Genomic DNA, 21,533 nt, shown 5'->3' on the forward strand with positions numbered 1-21,533 from the left:
CCACCCTCCTGATGAAAGTGTTTTTCCTAATATCCAACCTAAACTTCCCTTACTTTTGCCCAATGCTCCTTTTCCTGTCGTCTGCCATCACTTCCCATTACATTTCTGGGAGATCGATGATCCCCAAGAGAAGAGAAGAGAAGAGCTGAGCCTGCTGCCAAATTCCCTGTTGCTAATGTTTAATGGCAAAATGAACACTGAATGTATGTGCTGGCCATTGCTTTTTCCCCAGGGATGAGAAGGGAAATCTCCCCTACTCACAGCTTCAGGCTTTGCTCATTGAAAACAGACTGACATGTCCCCCCGTCCTCAGTGCTACAGGACATGGTGCTTGGACCTCACTCAGCACAGTCGTAACGAATGAAAAAAAGTGCAATTTGAACCCGCGTTAGAAAGGCACGGGGCACAGCAGAACGGGCCGGTGTAGGCAGGCCACCGCAACGGACACAGGACGAGGAAATTAGGCTTACCCTGGACTCTTCTAAGAGCAGCAGCCGGTATTTGTTCAGCATAGCTTGTGTGCGTTTCAAGAGCTGGGTGGACACCACTTCGAACTCTTCGTCCACTGGAAAGGAGAGGGGGAAAAATAGAAGGCGTCTGGCTTTCTTTTGGACACAGGCAGCAAACAAATAGGACTATCGGTAGCTTTGTGGGTAGAAGCAGTGGTGTCTGCTCCTTTCTGTGCTCCTCTGCTACCTCCCTTTGGGTTTCCTCCTAAAGCCTGAGACGGTTTAATGGCTCACGTGATGCTATTAAAGCAAGGAGTCACTGAGACGGATACAGATCCAGCCTCAATTTGCCATTCTCCATTTCCCTCTCCCCCCGGCACACCTCAGCATCCCGTGTGCTCTGACAGCAGGGTGTGGGCCACTGGCTCAGACGGCAATGCAATGCCCCTGGTTTTGTGCCCGGAGGTGAAGGGAGCTGCAGAGGACAGGTTTTAGGAATCCAGATGACCAGGTTGGACCCGATGAAAGGGCGGGCCTATATCTAATCCCACATCCTGTCCCAGACACCTGCTGGGACTAGAGACTTCCAAAGGACAACTGCATTCGCCTTAAGAGAAACCTCTTCCTAACCCGCCACTTGGCCCAGGGCTTGAAGCAGATGAGGTTATTGGCATATATAATTTTATCCGATCTAAACTAATGGTGGATATTCTTGCCAGACAGTCCTTTGGTCGCCTATCCCCTGTAGTGCCTTGTGGCCACGACTAATTAGACACAGCGTATAAACGTACTTCCCTGGCTTGGAATATGTTGCCCTTCACTCTTAATTTGATGGCACTTTTAGCAAAGGATAAAGAAGAACACATCATTTTCCTGCTTTATACCATTTATCCCCAGATATACGGCGATCATTTCCTTCAAAGAAAACCACGCAAGAAACAGCAGTCAAATCTCCTCAACCTTGCCATTAGATAAGGGCCCCTTCCTGCTCCGTTCTGCACCTACATGATGTTTATTATACATGGGTTTACTCTTTTCCTTCTAGCAAGGGCAAAGTTTTACGTGACTCTCCAAGACCAGACTGATTTTCAACAGCGTGGGAAGAGGACGCTCTCTCTCAACGCCTGGAAAATGGTTGGAGACGCTTGCACGATTGCTGCAGGTCACGTAGCAACAGTACATAATGTTTAGTAGTGATATTAGTCGTATCATACGTACCTGAATCCAAGACGATTGTGAATTTAAGATGACCACCCCCCTAATAAATAAGATTCTAGATATGGAAAATGGATACATTTGTTTTCGTTTTCTAGACAGAGAATTTTCATTACTGGAGGGTTGTCTTAAATTCAGACCCCCCCAAGTGTTACATCAGGGAAAGCAATGGCTGGGGGTGGGGGTCAGACAGTCCTCTTGCCCTCTGACCCCTGACTTCTTCTCCCTGCACTGACACCTCATTTTGGTGGACGCTGTTGTTCGGCTGGGCAAGGGAAGGAGCTTCCCCGTGCTCCATGCCCTGGAGGAAATCTGGCCCAAGATGGAGCTGAGCTGTACCTGAGAGCCATGGGTGTGGGGAAGAGGATGGGGGGTGGAGAAGGCAGAAGCTGCAGAGAGCAACTGGCTGCCATGGTCTGACCTGGGCTCAGGGCCAGAGCTACACCTCCAGCAGCTGCCTGCCCCCCACCTGCTTTGTGCACAAAACTAAAATATGGGTTTCCCCCCCACCCCCCGCAAGCTGATTGGAGAAAACCCCCTTGTCTTGGATTTGAACAAATACGGTAAACCTGAAAAAACAAACAAACCCTCGGCGTGGCATATTATCACAACTGAGGGTTTCATTCCTTTCTCTCAATTCTTTATAAAGAAGCACTGAAACCTCATCAGGGCCTGCAGTGAGGGAGGGAAAGAGACGTCTTGATCAAGGCCACCCGGGGCAAATGGCAACTCCAATGAATATTCCTGTGGGAGAGTCAGCGCCTGTATCGAGCAGACAAGGCCTCTGTCTCATCCGCCAGCTTCAAAACCCAGAAGGCCGCGATGGTTCCGACTTTATCTCGCTGGGAGAGATTAAAGGCGGGAGACCGTGCCAGGTTTCAAGGAGCTTATCCTTTTTTGGGAGTGGAAGCAGAGGAGCAAACTTCTCTCTTCTCATTGCTGGAGGCAGCTATTTTTCACCCTGACCTACTACATGCAAACACAGCACAGGCCTGAGGCGCTCTTGGTCCGTTCTAGTGCTTGGCTCAGCTGTATTGGACATTTTGCTGCAGTCCTGGGGCCACTAGCTCCCCACTAACACCCCCAGCATTCACAGCTGAACTCACCCTTCTTGTAGTCCTGGGTGGAGGGCAGCATCCCCTGGTAGACATGGTAGGGTAGAAGCCTTTGTAAGGCATCTTCGAATGAACGGAATGATGTTTTATAGTCTGGGTGCAACACGGCTCCTTGGTGTTTATGCAACTGTTCCAAGAAGCTAAGAGAAAGAGAGGAAAGACCCGTCAAGATCTAGCACGGAACGTATGGGCAAGACAGCTGCCCATAAAAACCTTAGGCTGAATGGTGGAAATTTTTATTGCGCCTCCTCGTGACATTTATGGGCTGCTTAGACCCACTGCAGCACTGTGAGGACCTCCAAAGCTTCCTCCCCCTCACTGTATATGAACCGCACACACCAACAACACGTATGTCTTGGGCAGCCCCCCCACAATGACCAACCCCCTGCTCATCCTCTGTGTTTTATAGCTGTCAAAGGGCATTTGGGATGGAGCGATGGAGCACCTCGTGGCAAGAGGATCACGCAGGGTCTTCCGACGTATGGAACGTGACCCAGACAGCCTATAACTCAATTAGAGAAGTTCCCCCCAGGGGCCGTCAAATGAGATTATGACACAGTTTCTCCAATTAAGGAAAATGTAATTTATCTGAATTGATAAAACGGTGTCATCCTTCCCACAGCACCAAAGCACAGCAGTCCTTAGAGCGAACACGGGCAGCCGCGGCACGTGTGAAATGCCACGGGCAGGAAGGCCACACGTCAACCTAACTTCACCTGGAGCTGCCCTGTCAGAGGGGTGGCTGCATGCATGCAAGTACGTGCAAGTACACGTGCTCTCAGGGTAAGGGGCACTGGAGACAGAACAACTGATGCCCGGAGGAAAACCATCCCAGAAAAATTCCACGCGAAATGTTCCCTGGCACGTTTTGCTGCGTGTCATAGGATCACGGGATCGTAGGAAAGTTGGGCTGGAAAGGACCTCCCAAGGTCACCCTAGTCCAGTCCCTTGCTCAAGGCAGGATCACCCCTCTCCAAACCAGCCCAAACCAGCTAACCTGCTCTTGAAGACCTCCGGGGATGGAGACCCCCCCCACTTCTCTGGGCAGCCTGTTCCAAGGGGATGGAAGGAGATGTTCCTCCTTATCTCCAGCCTCAGTTTCCCCTGATGCAGCTCATCCTGTCCTCAATGACCCTGAAGAAAAGCCCATCTCCATCCTCTCTGACATGGCTCGCACTTGAAGGCCGTGACCACCCTCCCCCTCAGTCTTCTCTTCTCCAGACAAAACAACCCTAGCTCTTCAGCCTCTCTTCATAAGTCTTCTCTCCCAGACCCCTCATCGTTTTTGTTGCTCTGCCCTGGACTCTTTCAAACCTGTCCACGTCCTTCTTGGAAGCATGGGGCCCAAAACTGACCCCAGGACTCCAGGGGAAGCCTCTCTAGTGCCAAACAAAGCAAAAACATCGCTGCCCTTGATTTGCAAGGGACAATACTGTTAATACAACCCAGTCTGCTGTTGGCTGTGTCAGCCCTGGCCCCTCTGCATGTACACCAATTTCCACGCCAAGGTAAAACATCACGTCAAGAGCGGCATCCTCAAAGGGAGCTCCGCCACTGCTAATTTATACCTATACACCATAACAAAGAGTGGGCTTTGGCACTTGCATGATGGCAGGATGCACTGTTAAACCTAGTCTAGCTGCTAGCTTCAGCCCTCGGTCTCTGGGACACTTACCATGCTTCTTTGCTGGGCTGTAGTGTAGGCGGTTTTTTCAGGCTTCCAAGTTTACTGTCATACTGGCACGAAGAGAAAAGGGAACATGTGAAAAAGCCTCTAGGTTAGTTTTAATCTACACAGGAGCACCCAGCTTGTGTTCAGAGAATCAGAGAAAATTTGGGTTGGAACAGACATGAGGCGGTCACATCTAGTCCAACCCCCTGCTCAAAGCAGGACCGTCTCCAACTATTTCAGTCTCCAGCCCAACTGCTATCCCCGCCCTCCCAAAAGCTTCTCACAAACCTCTGATGTATAAATAGCCACAGGGGCACGCTCACCTGCTGCGTGGTTTGGACCGGGACTGAAGGCATGAGCTGCGATAATCCTTTGCTGACAACCTGAATCTGCAAGGATCCTTTACCAAGGTTCAGTCCGGAGACGGAGCTGATCACCCCGGTCTTGGTCTGCGAACAAAACAAAAAGCTGCCATTTGTGAGAGATCCCAGTGCAAATCTAAGGAGGCCAACTTGATTAAGGAAAAAAAAAACCACACACACAGCCAGAAACTGCTCGCACCAAGTCAGCTCTGAGCAAAAATGTTCCCACTGAACCCCCTTGTTGCTCAGACACCAATATCTGAGTCTTGGAAATATAGTATTTTTACCTTGCACTTCTAGAAGGCAGGTCCTAGCAGGACTGGCATGCCCTTAAGTAAATCAGAAGCAAAAGGAACAAGGCACCTACCCCCTCCCTGTCCCCCTGGGTCTCGTTAGCATAAGAATGAGGGATTGTTTCCCCATTGTCTTTTAAGAGATTGCTGTACTTAAAACACAAATAAGTTTCTGCCAGAGGTAAATGTTTTCTGGCAGGCTGCATTTTTTCCGTTTCACACAAGAACAACAACCCCAAAGTAAAACTTCATGCTGCCCTTCTCAAAATGGACAAAACCTTTGAGGAGAAGAAGCGTTCTCACCTGAACTGGCTGTTGGAGAGCAAAGGTGGCTCCGGGCTTCCCCTGTCCCGCCGCTACTTTCCCCACGGAAATAGTCGTGGAGCCAGTAGAAAATGTTTTGCTCTCCGCTGGAACAGAAGCAGTGATACCTGGTGGGAGGGGTGCAGGGATGGAAAACACGGTCATTGCTTCAAATACAGGTTCAAGTTTAAACAGAGGTGTCAGATTCACATAGCAAGCTCCATCCTGGAGAATCCCGCAGCACATTATAGGCTGGATCAAGGTACTGAGCAAAGCTTTCCATCCAAGTCAGCTAGAGGACCAGGGGACTTAGGCACTTTGGAGAATGTTGTCCACTGAAATGCAGCCACCTCTGCTGGCTGTTCAGCATTTGAACGACTCCAAAGCTCAACAGGTCCGCAGAGTGAAGACAACCTGTGCCCTAATCCAACTGAATAGCAATGCAGGGGGCTGAAGTGGGGTAGTAGCATTCAACCATCCAAACTGGAATCTGGCCCAGACAAGAGGCAAAGACCCCAACATGAGAGAAAGGTACGGGGATAAACTTTCAATGAGCACCCGCAGGAAGGAGGTGAATCTTTGCATACAAGTGACTGAACATCAAAAACATCCCGAGGTGTGAATTAAAGGGTAACTGGAGCGTGAAACTCAGTGATGTTCTCAGCAGGGGCAGATGACACGACAAGGAGCAATGGGCTCAAGTTGCACCAAGGAAAACTGAGGTTAGATATTAGGAAGAATTCTCTCACTGGGAGGGCGGTGAAGCACTGGGACAGGCTCCCTCCAGAGAGGTGGTGGACTCTCCATCCTTGGAGGTTTTGAAGACCAGGGTAGACAAAGCCTTGGCTGGGATGATGTAGTTGGGGCTGGTCGTGCTTGGACCAGGGGGTTGGACTAGATGTGACCTCCTGTAGTCCCTTCCAGCCCTCATTTTCTATGATTGTAACTCATGGCCACCAGATGTGGTGGAAGCTGAGAGTTCGGTCAGGTTCACAAAGGGATTGCACACGTTCTTGGAGGAAAGGGGCATCAATAATGATAAATCATGGGAGTGAGGGATACAGCCTCTGAATCAGGACCTTAAATGCTGGAGGCTGCACGTGAGAGAGGAACAGGGGGAAAAAACCCTGCTCAGATTCGTTCACACCCCTTCCGGCCTCCACTCTCTGCCGCTGCGAGACACAGAGACTGGGCAGGATAGTCCTAGGGCCTGACCCAGTAAATGGCAGCTCTTACATTCTTATGAGAAACGAGCCGCCTTCTTTTGGAGGATTTCAGAATCCGAACACGTGGCCAGCAGGGCACATCTAGTCCGACCCCCTGCTCGAGGCAGGATTCCCACCCACATCCAAAAGTCCCAGTCTCACCTATTCCTAAAACTATGCAGCCAACTCTTGTGCACCGCTACAAGGCCCATTGCCCGCAGATACCGAGAGCACCTGAACTTGCCCAAGTGAAGCCAGGGGCCGGGGACTGGCAGCATCCTGCCACTGAATGCGGGGGTTAAAAGGCACTCAAGAGATCCAAGACAGAGGCTGTGCCCCCTGCTGCAGAGGAAGGTAACCCCCTCCCCACAGTTTATATCAATCTGGCCATGGGGTAAAATTCCTTCCTGATCCCAAATGCAGCGATCAGGCTGGCCTGAGTAGAAGGCAAGACCCTCTAGCCAGGAACCTCTGAGTTTAAAGTGCCACGCAGGCCTGAAGACACGCGACTGCATTTCCTTTCCCTGGGTGGCTTCTGCTCAGTGGCACAGCTTTGATAACCATCAATGCAACAGCGCAGGGAGCTGCACTGCCCGCCCGTCACCCCCCATTTCCACCTCCTCCTGCCTCTCAGCCCTTCCCGAGCACATGAGCTGCCGCGTTCGAACCTGCAGTGGACGGCTGGCCGGTGGCGGGTGCTGGGGCATGGCTGTGGACCGGTGCCGGCGTCGTTGTCACTGCTACTGGCTGCCCTTGGGTGTTCACCAGGACAGAGGAGGGCTGGCTGCTGAACTGGCTGAGCGCCGGCGAGGCCTGGCTGGTAGATGTCTGCTGCTTGGTTTGTAGGATAATTCCCTGTGGCACCTGCGTGGGACAAAAAGGCAGAGGCTGAGAACTCGTCCTGGCTGCTCTGTGCCATCTACGTTTCTATTCACCCCAACATGGGGAAGAAAGGGGCCCTGCCCTATCAAGTGCCCTGGCTCCCATCTCATTCCCTCCCCTTGGACTTCACAAAGCTTGGATGCAAATGCCAAGGGAACAAAAAAGCTTGCTTAGCCTTGGGAGCATCCAGGTTTGTGGGTGTCCAGAGTTTAAATTGCCTAGACGTGCCCTTGAAAGGGTCCAGACCGAGTCCTTTTTAATGGATGAGCTGCTGAAACAGAACAAACTGAGTTCAGGTTTTTTTCTCCGAAGGGAACAAGGAAAGTGTTTCACTTATTTTTTAAGAAAGGGAAAGGTGTCTCAGAAGGGACCTCCCAATGAAGTTAGCATGTATACGAACTGGATGTGGTCCTAAGGGCCAGGGTAGAAATACTTCCACTCCCCAGTGCCACAGGCCAGAACCTGGTGGGGTTGCTTCATTTTTTTGTCTGCTCTTTGTGGGTCCCCCAAGCTGCTTTTCAGGGGGCAAGGGTTTGCTTTCATCTCCCTGGCAATAAAAAATAATAATGCTCTCCATGGGTCTGTGCATTGGAGCGCGAGTGATTCCCCAGCAGCCCGAGTCTGAGAGGCGACAAACGCTGCATAGGGTTGTTTCCTTTAATTGGGTCAGTTGTCTTCCAAACAACAGAGGACAAAGGGCCCAACTGAAAGCAGCTCAAAGAGGCCAAGGTGGGATGAACTGTTTCCTAGAGGCTGACAAGGACATGCTTCATGCAACTGAGACAACCAGCTACCCATGGCCAAGGTAGGATGAACTTCTTCCTAAAAGTTGACAACGATCTGCTTCATGCAGCAATGAAGACAACCAGCTACTCATGGCCAAGACGAGATGAATTGCTTTCTAAAGGTTGACAACGATCTGCTTCATGCAGCAATGAAGACAACCAGCTACCCATGGCCAAGACAGGATAAACTTCTTCCTAAAGGTTGACAACGACGTGCTTCGTGCATGATGAAGACAACCAGCTCCCCATGGCCAAGGTGGGATGAATTTCTTTCTAGAAGCTGACAATGATGTGTTTCACGCAACTATGAAGACAACCATCTACCCATGGCCAAGGTGGGATACACTGCTTCCTAGAGGTTGATAACGATGTGCTTCATGCAACGATGAAGACAACCAGCTTCCCACAGAGTTCTTCTAGCTTCACAAATGAATCAACCAACCAACCAAGACAATGTAGGTTTTCCACGGAGGACAGCCACAGTTCACCTTGTTAGTGGTGGCTTATGTGATCTGGAGCTGAGCCAGGAGCAAGGGGTTTCTTTGGTGATATCTTTGTATTGGACTAGGGGTATAGTTGGGAGAGATGTTACATGCGCTTTTGGGGCACAGAGTGCCCTCATCCTCAGAGAGAGGATGGAGACGGGCTTCTCTCTGTGGCAGGACTAAAGAGCAACGGCCTCAAACTGCAGCAGGAGAAACTGAGGTGGGAGATGAGGAGGAACTTCCTGGCTCCGAGGGTGGTTGATCATTGTAACAGGCTGCCCATGGAGGTGGGGGAGTCTCCATCCCTGGAGATCTTCAAGAACAGGTTGGACAGACATGTGACTGGGATAGTTTAAACACACAGGTAGTTGTTAGTCTGAAGTCAAGCAGAAGGAAGTGTAGATTTGCACTTTATAGACTAACCAAGATAGATTATATGCATCACAAACTCTTATATATATAAAAAAAAATAGGCTGGAAGAGACCTCACAAAGTCATCTAGTCCAGACCCCTGCTCAAGGCAGGTTTTTTATGTATTAAAAAAAAAAAAAAATACACACACACACATATGGGATAGTTTAGTCAGGGATGATCCTGCCTTGAGCAAGGTCTACACTAGATGACTGCAAGGTCCCTTCCGGCCTGACTTTCCTGCAATTTCTCTAGGATACCTGACTATCTAGCTGGCCCAATAAAATATATCACCAAAAAACCCCTGTTGCATGTTTCCTGGACCCTCACAGCTACAACAGCACTCCAACCCTGCTGTAACACGATGGGACTAGAAACTGGTGGTATATTTTTTCCAAAGCCCTATAAGCCGTCTTTTGTACTTGATACCCATGGACTTTCTACTGTATTTCCCAACATGCAACATGCCCTGGAATATAATATGCAGGGGTTTTTTGAAAGGCCAAATGATAGGGGGGGGGGATCTTTCCATGCAGCAAGTAACTGGGAGGTGGGCCCATGTTTTGCTCCCTGTGGATGGCTGCAGATTCTACTCCACCCATTCAGCAGCAAAACCTGCTCTTACCGTATTTTTTGCATATAATGTGCAGTCCAATTTCCAGCAGTTGGAAATTTTTTGGGGGAAAAGTACGTTATATGTGAGAAAATATGGTGTTTTTGATTATAAGACAGGGAGGTGCTAGTTCTGCAGACCGAAGCCCAGGCGAACGACCCTCCCCCCCCACTTCTACAGTCATTATTTACCTGCTGAAACCTGTCCAGTAGCTGCTTCTGCTGCGGAGCGGGATTTGGAATTGCCGTCAGGGTTTGGAATTGGTTTGGAACCATCTGAAAACTGCGCTGCTGCTCTGGGGTGAGGTGAAGGGTCTGGGTCGGGGTCGGGGGCTTGATCTGGCCCTGGGAAGGGAACTGAAGCTGGAAGTGCGGCGAATGGGTATGCTGGGCCTCGGCGGGTGCCTGGATCTGGGAATGCAGCCGGGTCTGGACCTGGGGCTCAGCCTGGGGCTGGATGGAGGCAGCCAGCTGCACTTGGAGTTGCATGTGGGGAGGCGTCGCCAGCGGCGGCTGCCCTTCGGCCTGCGATGGCGGCGGCTGGAACTGGACCTGAGGCTGCGAGGGAGGCCGCAGGGGGTGCTGGGTGGGCCCGTGCGGGGACGATGTGATCTGGTTCTGGATCACGTACAGGTTCTGCATCTGGGTCTGCGGGGTGCAGGAGCGAGACAGGGGCTCTGACGGGGGCCGCGACAGCGTCTGGGGCTGGGAGGGGGGCCTTGAGTGTGGCCGCGATGGGGGCCGGGAGAGGGGCTGGGGCTGCGACGGAGGGCGGGACTGGTGCGGGGACTGCATTTGGGGCAGGTGCGCGGGCTGGATCTGAGGGCTCTCGCCTATGGGAGGATGAGGTAGCGAATGGGACGGGGAGGCACCAGGGAGCTTCTGCTGCCCCGCAGGCAACTGCAACAGAGAAAGAAAGAAAGAGGGAGAAGATGTTAGCGGAGGGGGGCATAGGGATTGCCAGCAGCCAGGCTCCTGTGGCCTTCCAGCTGCTCCATCGGTCTAGAAGGCCCCCCCATCATCCCAGTCATACTGCAGCCACCAGCGAGATCTAGGGTGTCCTCTCTCACGGCTCAAAGATTTTGAGGAACTGAGCTGTGGGTCTCACCCTCCTGTACTCCCAGCGGGCACTTCCTCGGGCTGACGAGTGCCAGCGGATAGCAGAATCCCAGGGGCAGCTCCCAGACCACGGCCAGCCATTGCATGTATTGGCTAGCTCGGCTGGTCAGAGCCTGGACGGTTTGCAAAAATGCTTCCAAATCAGTAGCAGACGCAATGCAAGGGTGAACCCTGGGAGGTGCCTTGGAAAAATGCTTCTAAATCAGCAGACGACACTACGCAGGGGTGAACCCCGGGAGACGCCTGTCTCGCTAACCCTGGGTGTTGCCAAAACGCTTCCAAGCCAAGCAAGCTGATGCAGCTGGTGCCGGACAGCAGGGTCTGCACTAGTTTGTTTATAAATATGATGCCTGTGACTCAGGTGCCCTGTGGCAGGCGAGGGCTGGAGTTACTACCCTTTATATCACAGTCATTTTCCCCCTTTTGCCCTTCCAGACCCAAGTAGAGCTCAAATCCCTCCCCGCTGCAACTGTATGTATCCCCCTCTGCATCCTGGCTTCCAGCTACGGAGAATATGGCCAAAGCTCCCCAGTCCTGGCCTACACAGCACTGGACGTGCCCTTGGCTTTGTTCCTCTCCCAGCTAGAGATAATTTAGATGTCCCAAAAAACCCAGCCTGAAATGGAGCGGTACCCTGCATAGAGCAGAGGTGTTAGCACAGCACATCAGCTCAGCCTATGTGGGATTTTCGAACAGTGCTAACCCCCATTAAGACTCCTGTTTCTAGACCGCACAACAGGGGTGAAACGGATCTAGAATAAAAGCTGCGTGCCTGGTCTGATGGATGCACCGCCTGCATGTCAGCTCCGGCCGTTATGAGAACCGACTGCTTCCGACGGATGAATAAATGGGTGATAAAGGCCCTGGCGAGGACAGGACAGTACCAGGACAGCAGCACGCATAAGGGACAGAAAAAAGAGGGGTGGGGGGGAAACGAAGCAGCAAGACAAGGCAGCAGCAGCTTCCAGGGTTAGTGAGATCCTGAAGGCGAGCAAGCAGAGAACAGCAGAGAGGAGACGGATTGGCAAGTGCCACAGACGGACAACGAGAGCCGGATAACAGGGTGGGGGCGGGACGCGGGAGAAGGGGAAGAGTCAATCCTGCTGCAGATGCCGATGGAAAGGAGATTCCCTCGGCCATCAGAGCAGCTGCCTGGGGCATGCTATTTTTTCACGTGCTGGCTAAAAAGCGCCTAAAGGCCGGACTCGGCTGCAGCCTGGCAGCAGCTGCTCGCTCCCATCTTCTGCTCGTGCTGAGGGGGTGATAAATTACCCGGGTCCATTTCGGTGCTTTGGTGGCCGAGATCCCGGACCGCCCGCTCACCGCAACTCGGCATCCCAGAGGCCGGGCATGTCGCTCCCCCCTCTCCTCTTACTGCTTTCTCTCAGATGGAAAAACCATGAAGGCCTTTCCATTTTGTCCCTAGGATGTCCTCAGAAGAGGACCAGAGCAGCTTTTATTTTAAAAACAAAGGTGCAGCTGGATCCCCTGTCCTAGCTGTGGGGAGAGGGGGTGGGAGGGGGACCAGTGAGGAAACTAAGCCAGATGGCCTGAATTTGGATGCTTTATTAGAATCGTGGAAATCAGAGATGAAAGAGACTTCTTGTTACCTCATCCCATCCATCTCTGCCCCAGCACACACACATCTATTACGGGAAGGTCCTACACACTCTGTATTCATACACCGCCCCCCCATGCAGGCTCTTGCACTGACACACACACATACAAAGATCCTACATCACAGCAGAGCACATACATATACAAGCACGGCAATGCAGGTTCTTGCACTAACACACACATACATCCTGAATCACAGCAGACCACACACACACACCTTCAAAAGAAAAGAAGGGTAAGCAGCAAAACTGTTCTTATGTCTATTTTAAAAGTGTTTTGGCTGGTATCAAATATAAGGACAAAGCTGAGCTTCACAGCATACAATTTTGATATAATATGTACATCTATTTGTAAGTGTGCATGCATAAAATTGCATCTCTACTCATATACTATATGTATATTATTGATATAGACACATTTATATACACACATTATATGCATTTATATATGCAGATATACAGGCATATACACACATATATATTCATATACATGCATATGTGTGTGTGGTGTATGTGTACATAATGCATATAATGTGTGTATAATTGCATTATATGCCATCTATTAATAATGTATACATAATACATTGATATATTATAGACCAGAGGTTCCCAAATTGTGGTGCATGTACCCCTGGGGGTATGCAAGATATTTCGACAGGGGGGTACGTGGGAGAAATTGTGTAATTGAAGATTTAATTTTCATCATCATCATAATAATTGGCATTTAAGGGGTTAAAATATAAAATGTGCTGGTAGGGGTACATGGGCAACTGGTAAATCTGGCAGTGGGTCCGCAAGTTTGGGAACCTCTGTTATAGACACAATTATATGTAGATTAATGGATAACATATAAACACCATTATATATACACATTATATGCATATGTGTATAATGTATACAATACACACACACAACATGTACACGCACACAAAGCATACACACATATATACATGCATATATGTATACACACACATACATAGATCTATATACACGCATACATATATACATACACACATACATACGTGTGTACACAAGTATATACGTATGCATGTATATTGTGCGTTTATGTATATAGTGTGTATAGAATGGTGTCTATATACAATCTATTAATAATATATGTAACGTCGACATAATATATCCACGTGCAATGTATCCATAATATACAAACACAGAATGTATCCATATAACATATATCAATATGTAATAACACATGCAATATGTTTTAACATACTACAGACAAAGTTACACGCACACGCACACACACAATTACAAACAGATGCATGTGTCGCATAGAAATGGCGCGCTGTAAAGCTCAGCTTAGTCCTTATATTTGAACCACCTTTGCAACAGGCATAAGAACAGCTCTGCCCTTGACCCTGCTTTGCTTCCCGGCTCACTGCGCGGAAGAAAAGAAGGGCTGGGCCGTTCTCCTGTTTCCGTTTAATCACCGAGACGGTGCCAAACCCCCTCTCGGGGCAGCGTGCAGAAGCCCACAGCTCCAGGGTCACGCTCCCTGGCCACGGGCTTAGGCACCCCTGCTAGCGATCGGCGTCTGGCCCTCGTTAAGCGCCCATCGTTAGCAGAGAAAGCTGTTTTCTGGGCACCCTTCCGGCTTTTGGCCGCAAGGGGGCAGCTCTGGTCGCTGTTACAGAGGTCACTCCACCACCACCCACTTCTCCACCTTTGCTTTGAAATGTGGGGAGACACGGGCAGCTACTTAAGAGAGAGGCTAGTCTTTTCTCTCTGCCTCTCTTTACTTCCTCCCGGCCGGCAGAGAGACAGAGAAAGGCACAAAGCAGAAGGGGCACTTCTACGGGAGAAAGACCGAACGAATTAGACAGAAGCTCAGCGGGAGAGCGAGAAGGAAGACACGCCGAAGCAGGCGGGCGGGCACGACAGGTAAGGGCTACCTGGCAAGGCAGCGCCTGCTGCGGGTGGCCAGCTGAGAACTGAGGTATAAGGGTCGTTCCTTTGGATTCGGCCGGGGCCAGGTTCTGGTTGGGGCCCAGGTCCCGCTGCAGGGCCGTGCCCGCACTGCTGCTGACTATCACCGAGGCGGGGACACTGCTTGTGGCGCTGAGGGCGGTGGTGGCTATGCTGTAGATGGGCAGAGGCACTGGCGGGTGTGGTGGTACTGTGGACTGATTCAGACTGTTCTCCTGCTGCATTTTCAGGGTGGCTGGATAAAATTGCTGCTGCTGCTGCTGCTGGCTCCGGTCCTTCTGAAATGGCCAACAAATTTAGCATGGACCAGATTCACAGCTCTCTCCTTTCCTTTCCCTTTTGCTCTCCATCCCCCTTGCGCAGGCAGGCTGTGGCTGCCACCAGCGCTTTGCAACAGGTTACCCCAGCAAATCATTTCTGTTCTCTGCATTGCTCTTACCCCTGGAGCAGAGGGCAACAAAAAGGATTAAGGGGTTGGGGCACGTGATGCACAAGGAGAGGCTGAGGGGACTGGGCTCATTGAGTCTAGAGAAGAGAAGACTGAGGGGGATTGAATAGGAGCCTTCATGTCCCTGCAGGGGGGTTGCAAAGGGGATGGAGCTGGGCTGTTTTCAGTGGGGGCAGACGACAGGACAAGGAGCAGTGGTCTCTGGTTGTAGCAAGGGAGGTTGAGGTTGGATATTAGGAAAAACTCTTCTTGCTAGGAGGGTGGTGAAGCACAGGAGCAGGTTACCCAGAGAGGTGGTGGAGTCTCCATTTGTGGAGGTTTTGAAGACCCAGCTGGACAAAGCCTCGGCTGGGATGAAATAGGTGGAGCTGGTCCTGCTTGCAGCAGGGGGTTGCACTAGATGTGACCTCCTGAGGTCCTTCTAACCCCCATTTTCTATAATTCTATGTTGTGGACTCTCCATCTGTGGAGGTGTTTAAGACCCGGCTAGACGAAGCCTTGGCTGGGATGATCTAGTTGGGGATGGTCCTGCTTCAAGCAGGGGGTTGGACTAGATGTGACTTCCTGAAGTCATTTCCAACCTGAATTTTTGATGATTCTGTGTTGTAGACTCTGCATCCTTGGAGGTTTTGAAGACCCGGGTAGACAAAGCCTTGGCTGGGATGATGTAGTTGGGGCTGGTCCTGCTTTGAGCAGGGGATTGCACTAGGTGTGACCTCCTGAGGTCCCTTCTGCCCCTTGTTTTCTATGATACAGGTCTTTTGCTTTTGGGGGCTCTTCCCTGGCACCAGAGTTAGGCTGATCCAAGCTACTGCACCATAAGGGAAACAGCTCTTTCCCTGTAGATGGTAACTGCTTTACAGAGATATTCTTTATCTACCCAGATATCTCATTGATGGGAGGAATGCACTGCTTTATTCCGCACTGGAAGAGTCTAGCTCGAGATGTTTGGGGGGGGCAGGGATATATTTGAATTGCAAGTGACAGGTGACAAATCCAAACCACAAGCCTCAAAATCAAGACATGGAGAGCTGTGACTGGCACTCCCGACCTGTGCTCGGAGAGCGAGATGGATGCAGGGCAAGTGGGAAGCTGTTTACGGTAGATATACGCGTGGGTTTTTCCTCCTTCAGAGAATCCGGGGGCTCCTCGGTATTGCCAAAGTGAATTGGGGACACTTGGACATTTTTCTTTACTAAGAACTGGGATTTCACAGATTTCATAGACATTAGGGCTAGAAGGGACCTCGGAAGATCATCGAGTCCAGCCCCCTGCCCCAGGGGCAGGAAGTCAGCTGGGGTCAAAGAATCCCAGCAAGTTAAGCATCCAGAAGACAGGATACAGAAGACGATGCTCCCGTAGTTAATAAAGGGGTCACTGTCAAGATCAAACCCACTTCAGCGAACTCCGCAGTGACTATATTCTGCTGCAGAGGAACATCTATGGAGACAAATGTACCAACAAAAGGAAATCACAGCTGATGCTATTTTTGGATTTGGTAACTAAGCACCAGGACAAATCCAGGCCTACACTCCAATTCTAGGCATAGCCTTGCACCCTTTTCTACCGGAGGTAAAATCCAGCCCGCTGTCTTTTTTGGGGGAAGAGGGACAAGTAGGAATGTCAGGTCATCTGGAAATGGGGCATCAGTAGCAGGCCCTGCCCATCTCTTGATCGATGTCTAGGCAATTATAAATCTATGGTGCGTCCACTCCTCGAATACTGCACCCAGATCTGGACTCTGCACCTCAAAAAGGAGATAGAAGAATGTGAAGTCCAGAGAAGGGCAACAAGGATGATTAGCGAGAGACTAATGAGGCCAGGCCTGTTCAATTTAGAAGAGACGCTGGAGGGGGAACAGGACAAAGGTTTACAACGTACTAAATGGCGAAGAGAAAGTCAACGGGGATTTATTATTTACCATCTCTCACAAGACAAGAATGAGGGATCACAGCATGCAAGGAGCAGGCCGTCCGTTTAAAACGAGCACAAGGAAGTTCTTTCTTGCCCAGTGTGGAATTAAAGAGCGGAGCTCATTGCCACCAGATGTGGTGGAAGCCGAGACTCAAACGGGATTGGGGACACTCTTGGTGGAAAGGGGTGTTAGCAGCCGTTAAGCGTGGGAGTGAGGGGCACGGCCTCCAAATCGTAACTCCCTGGACCTTCAATGCTGGAGGCTGCAAAGGAGAGGAACAAGGGGAAAACCCTGCTCAGACCTGGTCACTCTCCCTTCCAGCCTCTGCTGCTGTGTGACACCGCAGACCAGGCAAGACGGACCTGGGGTCTGACCCAGTCAATGGCAGTTCTTAAGTCTATGTTATTTCAGCAACTTCAGTCGGTCTGGATCAGGCACAAAGGATTGGTTTGAAATGGGAGGAGAAGACGACAGTGGTGTTAATGGGCTAGGCAAGAGAAGCAAACGGCCTCACCTGATCTGGGATGATGTAAATGGATATGAGAAGGCATAACAGGCCTGGCGTCTGCACTTTTGGCAGCGTACGTACGCACTCCTTCGTGGCTGCCGCGGCCCACATGCAGTGTGGAGCAGCTGCAACAAGCGTGCCCACGGTAAGAGTTTTTGTACCACGCCGTTAAAGGCAAAAAGAGTTTTGCCCACGCTGCCATTTTTGTATAGTGGCATCCGTGCTTCTGCACTTTCCAACTGTCTTGACTACGTGATGGTGGAAGGTGACCAAAAACTCAACTCTTAGCCATCAACAGTCTCCATAGCTGGGCAAGTCCCCCACCCCCACACAAAAGCATCTCCACCTGTTCAAGCTCAGTCACGGTGGCTCATTCATTTGTGAGGTATCGTTAACGAGATTACCAGCCAGGACCGCAGTCTCCAAGACCGGGATGACTGTCCCGCTGACTGACCTGTTCATTCTGTATGAGCCACCAAACGCTCGTCAGGTGCTAACACAGCAGATGGCAACACCATGCCATCCTCCATGAAAGGCCATGCACTCGTTACCAAGCCCCTTGGGCCCAGCTGCTGCCTCTTCAAATAGGTTTAATTTAAAACGTCCACCACCGGCGAACGGTTTTATCAAGGGAGGATGATCTTGAAATCTTCCCTCAGGGCCCATTCAAATGAAAGCCGAATCAAAACCAGCTCTAGAGTTGTGCCACATTTTCAAGTGCTAACTTTGCAGCTGGTCAGCTCTGTTTTTCTTTTATAGCCGGAGTCCTTTTTATCATGTGGTAATTACTTTGGACATGTGGCTGGTCTGCATTTATTGCATGATTAACCAATTAATTGCATGTGTGGCTGGTCTATATTTAGAGCGCGATTTACTAGGCTTGTGTGTGATATATGTAACGTGTAGCAGGGGCCTTACAAAAATATGGAAGTGGTGTGATAAAGCACTCTTTACAGTGTGTGTGTGGGTGTATATAAAAGGGAGTCCAGTAACTCTCCAAAAACCTTTTGGAGGTTTTTAAGACCTGACTAGACAAAGCCTTGGCTGGGATGATGGAGTTGGGGCTGGTCCTGCTTGGAGCAGGGGGTTGCACTAGATGTGACCTCCTGGGGTCCTTTCCAGCCCTCATTTTCTGTTTCTACACAGCTTTCTGTCTTCCTCTCAAGACAGAGAGCCAACAAGCAATGCCAAAGATCTGCCGGTTACTACAGGCTTTGCTTACCTGCTGCAGAAACATCTGCATGGAGTCCTGGTTGATGACGCTTCCAGCAGCTGCCTGGCTCAAGAGGATCTTCTCTGGACTGGAAGCCAAGCTGGGACTGGGCTGCGAAGTCACCGGGAGCTGGGCTGGCTGCTGAGGGGGCGGGGGCGGCGGAGGAGGCTGTTGCTGCACGTTCAGCTGAAGCTGAGGGGGAGCCGGGGCCTGGGAAGCGGTTTGAACGGTCAGGATGGAGGACTGGTCATTGGCCGGCAGCAGGCTGGCGCCCGAGGCGGGCTGAGGCTGTATGAGCCCAGGGCTCTGGCTGCTGGTGGTGGCAGAGGCCTGGATGCTTACAGCTTGGTTGAGGTTCTCCGTGGCATTTAACATCGCCACTTGGTTCGGCAAGGTGACACCTTGGATGACAGTCTGCCCCGACTGGTTGATGGCGCCGCTGCCCAGGGAGGGCTGGCTCTGCGTGGTCAAGCTGCCCGCGAGCGAGACGGGCATCTGGAACAGTGTTGGCTGCCCCACCTGCCCGGGCTGCAGCTGGATGGGGGCCGAGAGGATGTGTGCGGTGCCATGGGCATTTTGGGAGGTCAGCACCTGCCCCAGGTTCAACTGGCTGGCAATGTTCTGGTTGGTGAGGATTTGGGCAGGCAACGCTTGATTGGTTATCAGCTGGCCGCCCGGCCCTTGGCTAGTGATGATGTGGGCTTGGCCGCTGGGGTGCGAGGTGGTGAGGATTTGTCCCCCCATGTTCGCCGGCAAAGCCGAGAGCTGCTGGGGGATCTGGACGGCAGAGGCGCCGGCCAGCTGCCCCGGAAGAAGGAACTGGTTCTGGCCCTGTAACATGGCCTGGGGCACATGCTGGGCTGGGATGACGATACTGCTTCCTTGGTTGAGCAGGTGGACACTCATGGGCTTGCTCAGAGCTTGCTGCTGCGGCTGCGGCTGCTTGAACATGTTGGCAGACAGCCCCGGCGGGAAGCCGGAGAGCACCACGTTCTGCCCGGGCTTGCCCGCCATGAAGGTCAGGTTCTGCTGGGCTTTCTGCTGCTGGAGGGCCGCCTCGTTCTGGATGGTCAAGGTGGTGTTGTTGGGGCCAAAAGGCTTGGGGGTGATCTGGTACAGCTTCTGCTGCAGCACCCCAGCCGGCTTGGGCTGGATGGGCGTGGGCGTACGGTGGATGATGACGTTCTGCGCTTGCACCAAGGAGCTGCTGAGGTTGGACGTGACGGTAAGCGGCTGGGAGCCCTGGGCGGCAGAGACGCTTCCGAACATGGAGTTGCCGTTCAGTGTCGTGGTGGCCACCGCCGGCAGGTTCTTCTGGATGACGAGGCCGGCGCTCTGCGGGGACACGCCGGTGGAGGCGAGCGTGACCTGCTGCTGCTCAGGTGCCGTCTGTGTGATGTAGCTGCCCACGGGCATGGTGGCCACTTGCGACGGCTGCACTTGCTTTGTGATGATCTGCTGAGTGGGCTGGTTGATGGCCATCACCTGCGGCCCGACCACCTGGATGGGTCCGATGCCCAGCGTCCCACTCGGGCTGCCGTTAGGCAAGCCCTGGATGTTGGAAATGGGCTGTATGGTCACATTCCCCAAGCCCACTTGTTGGAGGAATGGCTGGACACTGATGGCCTTGTTGACAACGTCGGCCCCCACCGACTGCTGCACCAGGGCCTGATGGGTCAGCACGGCGGGCTGCTGCAGCCCGATCAGGTCAGCCCCACTGGGGAAAATCTGTGGGGTGCCGTCCGAAGCTGTCTGAACCACGGGCTGAAGCGTCGGGAGCTGGAAGGATCCCAAGTCCAACTCAGCCTCCGCCTCCAGTGTCTGTTCCGTGATATTGGCCTCTTGCAGGCTCTGCTGGAGGATGTCGCAGGGCTGATCTGAGTTCTGGAGGTTCCCTCCGCCACCGGAGGGAGACCCCAGGATGTCATCTTCCAGAAAGTCGAGGTCGACGCTGGCGGTGGGCTGGTTCTGCTCGGTGCTCAGATGATTGCCAGAAGACTCCTGCACGTGCAGCTGGAAGGTGGAAGGGTGGGGAAGAAGGAAATCAGCATTTAACGCAAGCGGGAGACAGACGTTTAAACCATTCCTGAGCTACACGCTGCCTCTGGGATCTGCCCTAGGTTCAATTTGCCTGACAATTGCAAAAAGCATTCTTTGGCGTCCCCAAACAGCACTCGGCAAATCCATGGTGGTGTTCAAAAGAAGAAGCGACTTGCCTGACGTCACATGAGGCCAGTCAGTGGCAGAGAAGTAGAAGCCAAGAAGACCAGACTCGCAGCCCCTTTGCTTCATTAAAAGCAAGAGATTGCCTTTGGGGTTTGAAAAGAGAAGTGCCAACCAGAGCTGCCGTATTAATCCGTTGGCCCTCTACGGATTAATGTGCATCGAGGAATAAGGGGGGGAAAGCCTATGACGCTTCTACAACACTTCTTTGGTTGTTGGAAAGGTTTCAGTGATAGACCGGTACTTGTTACCCGCAGCCCACCACCACAGGGGATGCAATGGCAAGAACGAAGGAGGAGGTACGCACCCTCCTTCGGAAGTCTGATTCAATCCCCTGATTTTCAGTTTGGACCTGGGAGCTCTCTACTCCACAACCAGGGAACACAAAATCCCTGTTTTGTTTTGTTTTTCTATCAGCCATTAAGTTCCCAAGAAGTTTTCAAGGGCAGGTTGGACAGATGTTTAGCTGGGATGGTTTAATCAGGGGTGATCCTGCCTTGGACAGAGGGCTGCTATTTCCCTGCGATCCTAAGTTCGGTCAGATATAAGCGTGCATTACATTCATGTATATATTGGCTGTCCTTACTACAAATGGCTCAGAGCAGAGACTGCTCTTGATGGCTTATAAAATACTTGGTGCAAGGCAGATACTACCACGAAGAAACTATTAGCGTGTAGCTTGATCTTTCATGCCAGACACGGTCACCTCGACAGACAAATACTTTGTAGGAGAAAAGCGGAGACGTGGTCAGAAGAAA

At 51.6% G+C, this 21,533-nt stretch overlaps 1 protein-coding gene across 5 annotated transcripts in view; it reads right to left on the reverse strand.

Moving 5' to 3' along the window:
• BICRA (BRD4 interacting chromatin remodeling complex associated protein) overlaps positions 1–21,533 on the reverse strand; it is a 113,875-nt gene that overhangs the window by 8,462 nt on the left and 83,880 nt on the right. For 3 of the 5 annotated variants that reach the window (XM_019482999.2, XM_019482998.2, XM_059719378.1), the window contains 9 exons: positions 18,562–20,565; positions 14,435–14,746; positions 9,982–10,689; positions 7,283–7,478; positions 5,410–5,537; positions 4,775–4,900; positions 4,455–4,516; positions 2,771–2,919; positions 471–565 (listed from right to left, as the gene is read on the reverse strand). In XM_019482999.2, the coding sequence (XP_019338544.1) occupies positions 471–565; positions 2,771–2,919; positions 4,455–4,516; positions 4,775–4,900; positions 5,410–5,537; positions 7,283–7,478; positions 9,982–10,689; positions 14,435–14,746; positions 18,562–20,565 (3,780 nt within the window). The remainder of the gene's footprint in view (positions 1–470; positions 566–2,770; positions 2,920–4,454; positions 4,517–4,774; positions 4,901–5,409; positions 5,538–7,282; positions 7,479–9,981; positions 10,690–14,434; positions 14,747–18,561; positions 20,566–21,533) is intronic. The other 2 variants (XM_059719379.1, XM_059719380.1) reach the window with 2 other exon arrangements.

Source organism: Alligator mississippiensis, chromosome 15 (genome assembly GCF_030867095.1).
Source record: "Alligator mississippiensis isolate rAllMis1 chromosome 15, rAllMis1, whole genome shotgun sequence".
NCBI lineage: Eukaryota > Metazoa > Chordata > Crocodylia > Alligatoridae > Alligator > Alligator mississippiensis.